This window comes from Gopherus flavomarginatus, chromosome 7, assembly GCF_025201925.1.
Source record: "Gopherus flavomarginatus isolate rGopFla2 chromosome 7, rGopFla2.mat.asm, whole genome shotgun sequence".
NCBI classification, from domain to species: domain Eukaryota; kingdom Metazoa; phylum Chordata; order Testudines; family Testudinidae; genus Gopherus; species Gopherus flavomarginatus.
The window spans coordinates 62,503,491-62,515,683 of record NC_066623.1 but is presented as its reverse complement, the minus strand read 5'-3'; the positions used below and the strand labels follow the sequence as shown (position 1 = coordinate 62,515,683).

The 12,193-nt window shown below is 42.9% G+C and overlaps 1 protein-coding gene across 4 annotated transcripts in view; it reads right to left on the bottom strand.

The window, feature by feature from the left end:
* C7H1orf21 (chromosome 7 C1orf21 homolog) overlaps positions 1-12,193 on the bottom strand; it is a 213,804-nt gene that overhangs the window by 130,211 nt on the left and 71,400 nt on the right. Inside the window, exon 3 of one of the 4 annotated variants that reach the window (XM_050961477.1) lies at positions 11,103-11,718. The exons of 2 other annotated variants lie outside the window; for them this stretch is intronic. In XM_050961477.1, coding sequence (XP_050817434.1) covers positions 11,480-11,718 — 239 coding nt within the window. In that variant the 3' untranslated portion in view covers positions 11,103-11,479. Of the gene's footprint in view, positions 1-11,102; positions 11,719-12,193 lie in introns of those variants that run through there. One more of the 4 variants, XM_050961479.1, reaches the window with a different exon arrangement.

Genomic DNA, 12,193 nt, shown 5'->3' with positions numbered 1-12,193 from the left:
TTTAGCACTTGTATTGTGGAGTGGAAGACGCTCAAAACTATCTTAGTCATACTTGGTTGGAGGCACCAACCGCTACACCAGGCTGCCATCTTGGCCAGGTTGGCATTCAAGATGTTCTCCAATTTGGTGAAAGAGCGTGACTGGGTACCACAGCAGATGTCATTTACATAGATCAGGGGTAGGCAATCTATGGCACATGTGCCAAAAGTGACACGTAAGCTGATTTTCAGTGGCACTCACATTGGCCAGGTCCTGACCACCAGTCCAGGGGGCTCTGCATTTTAATTTTATTTTAAATGAAGCTTCTTGAACCTTATTTACTTTACATACAACAATAGTTTAGTTATATATTATAGACTTATAGAAGGAGACCCTCTAAAACCATTAAAATGTATTACTGGCATGCAAAACCTTAAATTAGAGTGAATAAATGAAGACTCGGCACAATGCTTCTGAAAGGTTGCTGAGCCCTGACATAGATAAACTTGCATGACTGAGTTAGTGGCAGGTCATTTGTGTACAGATTGAACAGGGTGGACATAAGCACAAAGTCTCAGGCAAGCCGCTGAACTGTCTTCTCCATTAGCTTGTTCTGTTTCTCATATGTATGCGAAAACCACTGTCATGAAGTAGAATTTCAACAATGTCCACCACCCACGCGGGGAAAGCTCTTGACAGTTTTACCAGAAGATGAGTGTGCCACACTGTATCGTAGCCCTCTGTCAGTACAAAAAAACAGCTCCTGTCTTCAAGTTCTGTTGAAACCTGCTTTCCTATATATTTGTAAGGTCTAGGACTCAGTCACGTGTGCTTTGATCCTTCCAGAAGCCAGCTTAGTCAAACAGATTTGTACCGAACATGGTCTACAGATATACACTGGAGGATAAGATGCTTAAAATAAGGCACTTAAGAGGAATCTTAACTTGCAATGATTTTATGATGTCTGGAACATTTTAAAATGTCACAAGAAGGTGGTGGGCCTAACTAGTAACCACATTATCTTGAGAAATGACCATCTACCATGAGGTAAACATGGGAAATTATTGGAAAATTGTGATGAAGGGGGACAGAGGAAAGCTGGGTAAATCTGGATGATCCAGGCAATGGCCTGTAGATGTGTCTCTCCTAGAAGTGGGGCTTGATTTACACTGAATGAGATGCAAAAACATCCAGACATCTTATTCCTGGAAACTGTTTTCCTTTTCTTCTTCTTTCTGCTGAGGGTGAGGAGGGAGCCTAAAAAAAGAGACCTCCTGCTCCCTCAGAAAGGTCTGATTTCCCTCTGCTCCTGATCAATCCACAGTCACCTACTGAGGGTGAAAAGGGGATCTGCGCAGATGGGAATGTGGTGCACTGTATGCATACAGGTACACAACAAAGGGCTAGAGCTTGTTGTTTCTGGATGGCTTCTTTGCCTGCTTCTCCAGCCTAAAGAGCAATAAGGCATCTCAGCTGAGGTAGCAGCTGTTTGCTCATGGGAGGTAAGAGGAAACTGGGGACTTTGCCTGCACAGAGCTCAGCAGGGGGTGGGGCCTGACAAGGAAATTCCTGCATCCTGATTGGACAGAGTACAGGAAAACACCTAGTCATGCCAACAGAAGTTATGCCAGGGGAACAGAATTATTTTCCTGATGCCCTAAGTGTAAACAGTTTGAATTTTATTACTTTCTCTTTACGCATTAATTAAGCCTTCGCCGTGGGTTTAAACTCATCCCAAAACAAAAGCTTGAAGCAGTTCTCCATTTATAGTTCTGGGACCAGCAAAATTTGGGTATCTGCCAGTCCTTCAACCCAGAAATCGGCATGCAGTTCCTCTGCCTCTGCTTTAGGCAGAGAAGTCCTCAACCGCAGCAAGCATCTATTTTTAATTGTAACCAGGCAGGGTGGATGTGTTTTTTAAATTCAATCTTGTTACAGCTCTTCTCTATCAATTGCTGCCGGGAACCTTATTGCCCTGCGCTGTGCCTATATTGCATGTCCACCACACCTTAAATTTCCCACTATTACCACCACTAGGGTTCTCAAGCAGCAGAACTGTAACTAGCTATTTTTGCGTCCGAGGAAGAATATAAAATTGTGCCCTCCCCCCTCCATACAATTTCATAGTAGTTACTTCGTAAAAAAAAGAAAAATATGTAAATAAGAATAATGATAATAGAATGTTTGTTTATTTTAAATCATAAGATCCCGCATACAAAAATCAACTAATACATATAAGGTGTGCATCATAGTGCATCATGAACTGTGGGGGTCGGGGCTCACAGCCAGCGCGGGGTTCAGGGTTGGGGCTTGCAGTCGCATGTTCCTGTCGAGGTTGGAGCTCACAGCCCGGCACAGCAGTCAGGGCTCATAGCCCGCAGCTCCGAACAAAGGTCAGGGTCAGGGCTCGCAGCCATGAGTCGTAATCAGGGCTCACAGCCTGGCGCAGGGGTCGGGGCTCGCTACTTGCAGTCATGTGCCGGGGTAAGGGCTCGCTACCCCCCACATAACTGGGTCGCGACCCCCAGTTTCAAAACCAATGCTTTATAATTACTGTATGATGTATTCTATTTATTTTCCATTTACACTGTACATTTGTCATGATGCAATGCGCATATTATGATTATAATTTTTCATAAAATAATAAGAATTTAACTTAATTTATCTTTTTCTGTGCCCCTCAGCTTTGCACGCCCAAGGCAAGTGCCTCACTCACCTCGCCCTTGTTACAGCAATTAAAAAAATTAATTGTGATTAATAGTACTGCTAAATAATAGAATACCATTTAAATATTTTTGATGTTTTCTACATTTTCAAATATATTGATTTAAATTACAAAACAGAACAGAGTACAATGCTCACTTTATATTTATTTTTATTACAAAGATTTGTGCTGTAAAAAGCAAAAGAAATCGTATTTTTCAATTCACTTCTTACAATTCCAATCTCTTTATCATGAAAGTTGAACTTACATATGTAGAATTATGTACAAAAAAAAACTACATTCAAAAATAAAATAATGTAAAAACTTTAGAGCTCATAAAGTCCACTCAGTCCTACTTCCTGTTGAGCCAGTCATTCAGACAAATAAGTTTGTTTACATTTGCAGAAGATAATGCTGCCTGCTTCTTGTTTACAATGTTACCTGAAAGTGAGAACAGGCATTCGCATGGCACTGTTGTAGCCGGCGTCACAGGATACTTACATGCCAGATGCGCTAAAGATTCAAATGTCCCTTCATCTTCAACCACCATTCCGGAGGACACATGTCCATGCTGATGACAGGTTCTGCTTGATATGATCCAAAGCAGTGCAGACTGATGCATGTTCACTTTCATTGCCTGAGTCAGATGCTGGGTGGATTTGATTTAAATTGATTTAAATCACTAGTCAGGGAAGACTCAATTTAATCATGGATTTCTACATAAAAGTACATTCTTCCTGGCTGTTGTAACCTTAACACATTCTTCACAACTCAGAGATAGAATTAGGTTTCATTTTTAGAAGGTACTGTGACAAAGTTCCTCCTTTACCTTGGTGGGTCCTGCGCTTATTGGTGGATTTGCTAGTCTCAGAAATTCACCATGTGGGTCAGAAAACAGCCTAGAGACCTTCCCCTCTGGTAGAAGCCACAGTCCAGGTCAATTTCTCCTGTGTTTGATAGAGTTGGGAGGTTTGGGGGGGAATCCAGGCCCGCCCTCTACTCTGGGTTCCAGCACAGGGCCCTGTGGACTGCAGCTGTCTAGAGTGCCTCCTGGAACAGCTGCGTGACAGCTACAAATCCCTGGGCTACTTCCCCATGGCTTCCTCCCAACACTTTCTTTGTCCTCACCACCGGATCCTGATGTCTGATAACACTTATACTTCTCAGTTCTCCAGCAGTATGCCTACTCACTCTCAGCTTTTTACATGCCTCTTGCTCCCAGTTCCTCGCACACATTTCCTCTCCTCTGGCCTGACTGGAGTGAGTGCTTTTATAGCATCAGGTGCTTAACAGCCTCACCTGACTCTTAGCAGGTTAATTGGAGTAGAGTGTTCTCATTAGCCTGGAGCAGCCCCTGCTCTGGTCACTCAAGGAACAGAAAACTGCTTATCCAGTGGCCAGTATATCTCCCCTCTACTACTCTGCTGTCTCCAACTGGCCTAGGTCTATCTCAGTACACACTATACATTTTTTAAGTGATTTATTTTGAAAACTTTTTAGATTAGTTTTACAGCTATATCAGAAAATGAATGATTGTTTAGTTATTTCATTTACCAAAGGTAATTGAAGCAGATATTTATGAAGTCATTGGGAATGAACTATCTCCAATTCAACAGGATAATCATTAATATTTGGAGGATTTTCTTGCCATGCTGTATTAGGAGAACATCACCAGACAGACATTTACATTATTTTATTTAACTAAAACAATATTATGTATTCTGGACTTTTTTCTTCAACAGCAAACATAATATTTTAACAAAACAAGCATATGAATTTTTGAATTTAGTTAAGCATTCAAGTTTTTCTTTGCTGCACTGTTTGCATTTTGCATGCATGCCTGTCTTATCTACAGGTATAGGAACTTCATTAAAATATTCCCAAACTGGGTCTCTTTTACAGCCTGCTGCCATTATAGGTTCTCCCTTCTAGTGAGAGAAGGTACAGTAGATCTCAAATCAATGAAGGCTACACTCAGAAAGACCTAAAGACTTCTGGTATATGTTGCTCAAACAGTTTCACTTTTGTTTCTGTTGCCTGTCCCTCCCTTCTCACATTTATCTCCAGACTTCCGTTAACAAGCATGTTATCTCTGGACACACAAATCCACAGTTTGAGAACTGCAAAACTGAGCATCTCTGATGATATCTTCTAGACTGAGCACTAAGTCCCATTGGTTAGATAGAAAGATTAACCTAAATAATCTATACAGAAGTCACTGGAACTCCATAAAATTGGGTCCCTAATCCATGAACTATTGAAACTCATTTACAAACCTTTTCTTAAATATTCCATTAATATATTCTCATACTACAGAATTAGTATTTATAATCCCTATTCCATGATGAGAATATAATGAGCTAAAATGTATCTTAATTAAAACTATCTTTAAATAGGTTTTTCCCTTGAAAAACACATTTTATCAAAAAATCTGATTTAATTTAAAAAATCCATTTTTTTCAAATCATTGATTTTTATCACTCAGCAGAAGGTTGGTTTTCTTTTTTGGTGGCTCGGGATCTCTAGTTTACGCATCAGAGTGCTGCTCTTTTAAGACTTTTGAAATCATGCTCCACACCTCATCTCTCTCAGATTTTGGAAGGCACTTCAGATTCCTAAACCTTGGGTCGAGTGCTGTAGCTATCTTTAGAAATCTCACATTGGTACCTTCCTTGCCTTTTGTCAAATCTGAAGTGAAAGTCTTCTTAAAATGAAGAACATGTGCTGGGTCAGAATGCGGGTAAAACAGAGCAGGAGACATACTATTCTCCCCCAAGGTGTTCAGTTAAAAATTAATGCATTATTTTTTTAACAAGCATCTTCAGCATGGAAGCATGTCTTCTGGAATGGTGGCTCAAGCACAAACGGGCATACAAATGTTTAGCACATCTGGCACGTAAATATCTTACAATGTCAGCTACAGAAGTGCCATGTGACTCCTGTTCTCACTATCAGATGACAATGTAAATAAGAAGTCAGGAGCAGTATCTCCCATAAATGTAAACAAACTTGTTTGTCTTAGCCATTGGCTGAACAAGAAGTAGGCTTGAGTGGACTTGTAGGCTCTAAAGTTTTACATTATTTTGTTTTTGAGTTCAGTTATATAACAAAAAAAATCTACATTCGTAAGTTGCATTTTCACGATAAAGAGATTGCATTATAGTACTTGTATAAGGTAAATTGAAAAATTATTTCTTTAGTTTATCATTTTTACAGTGCAAATATTTGTAATAAAAATAATGTAAAGTGAGCATTATACACTTTGTATTCTGTGTTGTAATTTAAATCAATATATTTGAAAACGTAGAAAAACATCCAAAATATTTAATAAATTTCAATTGGTATTTTGTTGTTTAACAGTGCGATTAAAACTGCAATTAATCGCAGTTAATTTTTTGAGTTAATCGTGTGAGTTAACTATGATTAATAATCAATAGCCCTAATTACCACTGATAATAGAGTTAGTGAGGAGCATCCAGGTGGTTTTAAACCACCACTTTTATCTAAACCTGCTCTGAGCAAGTTTAGTTAGCACACTAGCAACCAATGACACCTGTTTACATTAGCACTCCAACCACTGATACCTACCCAGTTTTAGTTACAACAACAAGAACACTTAGGGTACATCTACACTACAGGATTATTCTGATTTTACATAAACCGGTTTTGTAAAACAGATTGTATAAAGTCGAATGCACGCGGCAACACAAAGCACAATAATTCGGTGGTGTGCGTCCATGTACCGAGGCTAGCGTCGATTTCTGGAGCGTTGCTCTGGGGGTAGCTATCCCGTAGCTATCCCATAGTTCCCACAGTCGCTCCCGCCCATTGGAATTCTGGGTTGAGATCCCAATGCATGATGGTGCAAAAACAGTGTCGCGGGTGAAATTGGGTAAATGTCATCATTCATTCCTTCCTCCATGAAAGCAATGGCAGACAATCATTTCGCGCCCTTTTTCCCTGGATTGCCCTGGCAGATGCCATAGCATGGCAACCATGGAGCCTGTTTTGCCTTTTTTCACTGTTACCGTAGGTGTACTGGATGCCGCTGACAGAGGTGGTACTGCAGCGCTACACAGCACCATTCATTTGCCTTTGCAAGGTAGCAGAGACTGTTACCAGTTGTTCTGTACCGTCTGCTGTGCCATTGTAAATTGGCGATGAGATGACGGTTATCAGTCGTTCTGTACCATCTGCTACTGTAATGGGTGCTCTTGGCTGACCTGTGCTGAGGTCGGCTAGGGGCGCAAAGACAAAAATGGGAATGATCTCCCCGGGTCATTCCCTCCTTTATGTTGTATCTAAAAATAGAGCCAGTTCTGCCTAGAATATGGGGCAAGTGTACTAGAGAACCAGTGTACCAGAGAGCACAGCCACTCCATGTCAGATCCCGCAGAAATGATGAGCTGCATGCCATTCTAGGGGGTGCCCCTGCAACAACCCCAACCGTTGCTTCCCTCCTCCCCCAACCCTCCTGGGTTACTGTTGCAAGGTCCCCTCATTTGTGTGATGAAGTAATAAAGAATGCAGGAATAAGAAACACTGACTTTTTAGTGAGATAAAATGAAGAGGAGGCAGCCTCCAGCTGCTATGATAGTCCAGGCAGGACATGAAACTGTGGGGGGGGGGAAGAGGAGCCCAGCATCCCGCTGCTATGATAGTCCAGGCAGTACAGAATCTTTTCTTTAGACATGGGGGGGGCTGATGGAACTCAGCCTCCGGTTGCTATGATGAGGACTATTACCAGCCGTTCTGTACCACCTACTGGGAATGACTGGAAGTCATTCCTATTTTTATCCAGGCGCCCCCCAGCCAACCTCACCTGAGGCCAGCCAGGAGCACTCGTAAGCTGCTGATGATGATGATGGATAGCAGTCATATTGTACCGTCTGCCACCGGGGAGGGGAGAGGATGCTGCTATTCATTGCCGCAGCACCGCGTCTACCAGCAGCATGCAGTAGACATAGGATGACATATAAAAAAGTCAAGAAACGATTTTTTACCCTTTTCTTTCACGGTGGGGGGGGTGTAAATTGATGACATATACCCCGAAACACCCCGGACCATGTGTTTGACCCTCCATGAGCGTCCATTTGATTCTTTGGCTTTCCATTACGCTTGTCACACAGCACTGTGCTGTGGCCTCTGTCTATCATAGCCTGGAGATTTTTTCAAATGCTTTGTCATTTCGTCTTCTGTAACGGAGCAGTGATATAACAGATTTGTCTCCCCATACAGCGATCAGGTCCAGTATCTCCCGTACGGCCCACGCTGGAGCTCTTTTTGGATTTGGGAATGCATCGCCACCCATGCTGATCAGAGCTCCACGCTGGGCAAACAGGAAATGAAATTCAAAAGTTCGCGGGGCTTTTCCTGTTTATCTGGCCAGTGCATCCGAGTTCGGATTGCTGTCCAGAGCAGTCACAATGGTGCACTGTGGGATACAGCCCGGAGGCCAATACCGTCGATTTGTGGCCACACTAACTCTAATCCAATATGGTAATACCGATTTCAGCGCTACTCCTCTTGTCAGGGAGGAGTACAGAAACCAGTTTAAAGAGCCCTTTATATCGATATAAAGGGCCTCGTGTGGACGGGTGCAGCGTTAAATCGGTTTAATAGTGCTAAAATCAGTTTAAAAGCATAGTGTAGACCAGGCCTTAGCTCTGATATAATGTTTTCCATCTGCAGATCTCAAAGTGCTTAATGCTAGCAATAGTTAAGGTACCAGTCTAGACTGGCACATACCTTTTTCCAAAGCATTATGGATTAGATGGCATAGTGGGGATAACAGCTTTGCCCAGTTTATTCTAGTGTTTCCCTGGTTGTAATTGGCGGGGCTGTACTAGTGCTAGACCAAAAGTAGAATTGCTAAAAATTCTCAGTACAGAGGTCAGAGCAAGAGCAACCAGAACAGCAGTGAAAATGTTATGCACTGTTGCCAGCATTTTCATTTGTGGACAGACATTGCATTGTGAGTGTGGGATGGGTTTGCATCACCAAATTACTCCAATGCTGACAAGGCTCAAAACCCCTCTAAAAATTCTCTAAGGCTAAACCAAGCAGGTTGAGTTAAGTAAAGCTGAGCAGGCTACAGCCAAGTGAAAGATTGTACTGCCTCTCCTTGGTTGCTCAGCATCACAATTTTTTGTAAAAACAGTCATACTGATTGTACCCTACAAGCTCTGAACATTGAAGGCACTTACTACTGGGCCTCAGTCAGAGGACTCTACTCTACGAAGAAAGTCTTAGGGGGAAGTCACCTGCTTTCCAGAGTCCAGCTGAGCAATGAGGGGGCAAAATATTGCACATCCCGTGCATTCAAATTAGACTCAACACCAAGAGAAGAATAGCACTAACAATGAGTTAGGCCCGTCTTCCTCATCACCACCTAACATGACCGTTCAAGTTCTCTCAGGAGCATCTATCAGAGAAGCTGAAATGGAAATCAAGCACAGCTTGTTATCCGGGACAGATTTCTCAAATTTCTCCTTCTTTCATCTGTCCGAGGAAGGAATACAACATACAAATAATAATAAAAAAACCAAAGGCACCTAAAAGGAAGGAATATGACTGAGGGATCTGAGCAAGCAAACTTTTTAAACCTAGGGAACTTTGTATTTAGAGCTTATATATAGCTTTTTACATCTTCAAGGCACTGTGCCAGTGCTGACAATCTAATCCTCAGAACCCCTCTGCGAGGTAGGTAAGTGTATCCTAGAATAACTTGTAGGAATATCCAGCAGAATGAAATTCAAAATCCTCTCCCCCCAGAGAATATTCCTCAGACATCCCAGCAGCAAAAAATATAGCATTTCCCTAAATTTGCATTAGTGATGTGTGTAAGCACAAACACAAAATTCTGGCTTCAAGAAGTAATTTGAACTTTAATAGACAAAAGCTGTGCAGGAAAAAGCTGTCTTTAACTAATTCAAGGGTGCAATTTTTATTATTCTTCATCTCACCCTGTAATTTATGATGTATGTATAGAGCAGATGGGAATTCTTGCTCAAAAACACATACTATAGGATTCATTAAACCAGATCTGACAGTTGGTCTATTCAGTTTCACACCTCAGCTTTGGCAATAGCAAAACCTGATGCTTTGGAAGAAAGTGAAACAACAACGCACTTAGAGGCAACTGTGCAATGTTGTACATAACCAAATCTCCCCCCAAATAGATTTGATTACCTTAATTTATTTTGCATAGCTACAAATGCTATTAGCCGTCATAAAAGTATCCTGGCCTTTCATAAATCTGGCCAGAACATTTTTCTATATGACCTGATTAACACAGTTAGAATTAAACAAGGTAGATGTGGACTTCTTGCAACTACAAGGCCCACTGTCTGTTTTTGAATACATCTTTTTGTAACAGATTAGTCTCCGATATGACTACAGATTTGGGCAACACTAATTAAAAATACATTTGCATCTCTGTGGTTTCTCTTTGTATAGAATCAATGCTGCCACCATAGCATCAGCCTTCCTTCCTGCTATTCTGTGGGGGTTGCTGTGATCCAAGTAGCCAACACAATCAAAGAGCTGGTGATATCAAGGGTAGTGACTCTGGGAAATGTGCAGGTCATAGTGGATGGCTTTGTTGCAATGGGATTCCCTAACTATGGTGGGGCAATAGACGGAACCCATATCCCTATCTTGGCACCGGAGCACCAAGCCAGCGAGTATATAAACCGAAAAGGGTACTTTTCAATGATGCTGCAAGCACTGGTGGATCACAAGGGACGTTTCACCAATATCAACGTGGGATGGCTGGGAAAGGTACATGACGCTCACATTTTCAGGAACTCTGGTCTGTTTCAAAAGCTTCGGGAAGGGATTTTCTTCCCAGACCAGAAAATAACCATTGGGGATGTTGAAATGCCTATAGTAATCCTTGGGGACCCACCCTACCCCTTAATGCCATGGCTCATGAAGCCATACACAGGCAGCCTGAACAGTAGTCAGGAGCTGTTCAACTATAGGCTGAACAAGTGCAGAATGGTGGAAGAATGTACATTTAGAAGTTTAAAAGTGCGCTGGCACAGTTTACTGACTTGGCTAGTCCTCAGCTAAACCAATATTCCCATTGTTATTACCACTTGCTGTGCACTCCACAATATATGTGAGTAAGGGGGAGACGTTTATGGCGGGGTGGGAGGTTGAGGCAAATTGCCTGGCAGCTGATTACGCACAGCCAGAGACCAGGGCGGTTAGCAGAGTACAGGAGGGCGCGGTGCGCATCAGAACAGCTTTGAAAACCAGTTTCATGACTGGTCAGGGGGCTACGGTGTGAAAGTTCTGTTTGTTTCTCCTTGATGATCCCCGCCCCCTTGGTTCACTCTACTTCCCTGTAAGCTAGCCATCCTCCCCTCCCCACTTCAATCACCACTTGCAGAAGCAATAAAGTCATTGTTGCTTCACATTCGTGCATTCTTTATTAATTCATCACACAAATAGGGGGATAACTGCCAAGGCAGCCCAGGAAGGGTGGGGGAGGAGGGAAGGACAACCCACACTGCACTTTAAAACATTGATGCAAGCTTTCTGTAGCTTGGGCAGTCCTCTAGGGAGGAGTGGTTGGGTGACCGGAAGGCCCCCCCACCGCGTTCTTGGGTGTCTGGGTGAGGAGGCTATGGAACTTGGGAGGAGGGCAGTTGGTTACACAGGGGCTGTAGCGGCAGTCTGTGCTCAAGCTGCCTTTCCTGAACCTCAACCATACGCTGGAGCATATCAGTTTGTTCCTCCAGTAGTCTCAGCATTGCCTCTTGCCTTCTGTCACCAAGCTGACGGCACCTATCGACAGTCTTCAGCCTGCCACTTATTATCTTCAGCCCGCCACCTGTCCTCGCATTCATATTGTGCTTTCCTGGACTCTGACATTGTTTGCCTCCACGCATTCTGCTGGGCTCTTTCAGTGTGGGAGGACTGCATGAGCTCAGAGAACATTTCATCGCGAGTGCATTTTTTTCGCCTTCTAATCTTCGCTAGCCTCTGAGAAGGAGAAGATAGTGTGAGTGTTGAAACATTTGCAGCTGGTGGAGGGAAAAAAGGGGAGAGTGGTAGTTAAAAAGACACATTTTAGACAACAATGGGTAGAATCTTTCATGGTAAACCTTGCTGTTAACATTACATAGCACATGTGCTTTCGGTACAAGGTCGCATTTTGCCTCTTATTGAGGGTATGCCGGTTTGGTGTGAGAGATCTTTCACGCAGGGCCGGGCAACAGAATTTGGCTTGTAGGCAGCCATGGTAAGACACAGGCCTGGTTTCTTTAACCTTCATAACAATGGGAATGGTTTCAAACAGCAGCACCCTCATTTCCCGTACCAAGCAGCCGTTGGGTTGGCCATTTAAAATGGGTTGGCCATTTAAAAGGAGGAGGGGATGCAGTTTTCGGGTTATTGTGCAGCACAAACCCAACTAACTCCTCCCAACCCCACCCACCCACCCAATTCTCTGGGATGATCACTTCACCCCTCCCCCCACCGCTTGCCTAACAGTGTGGA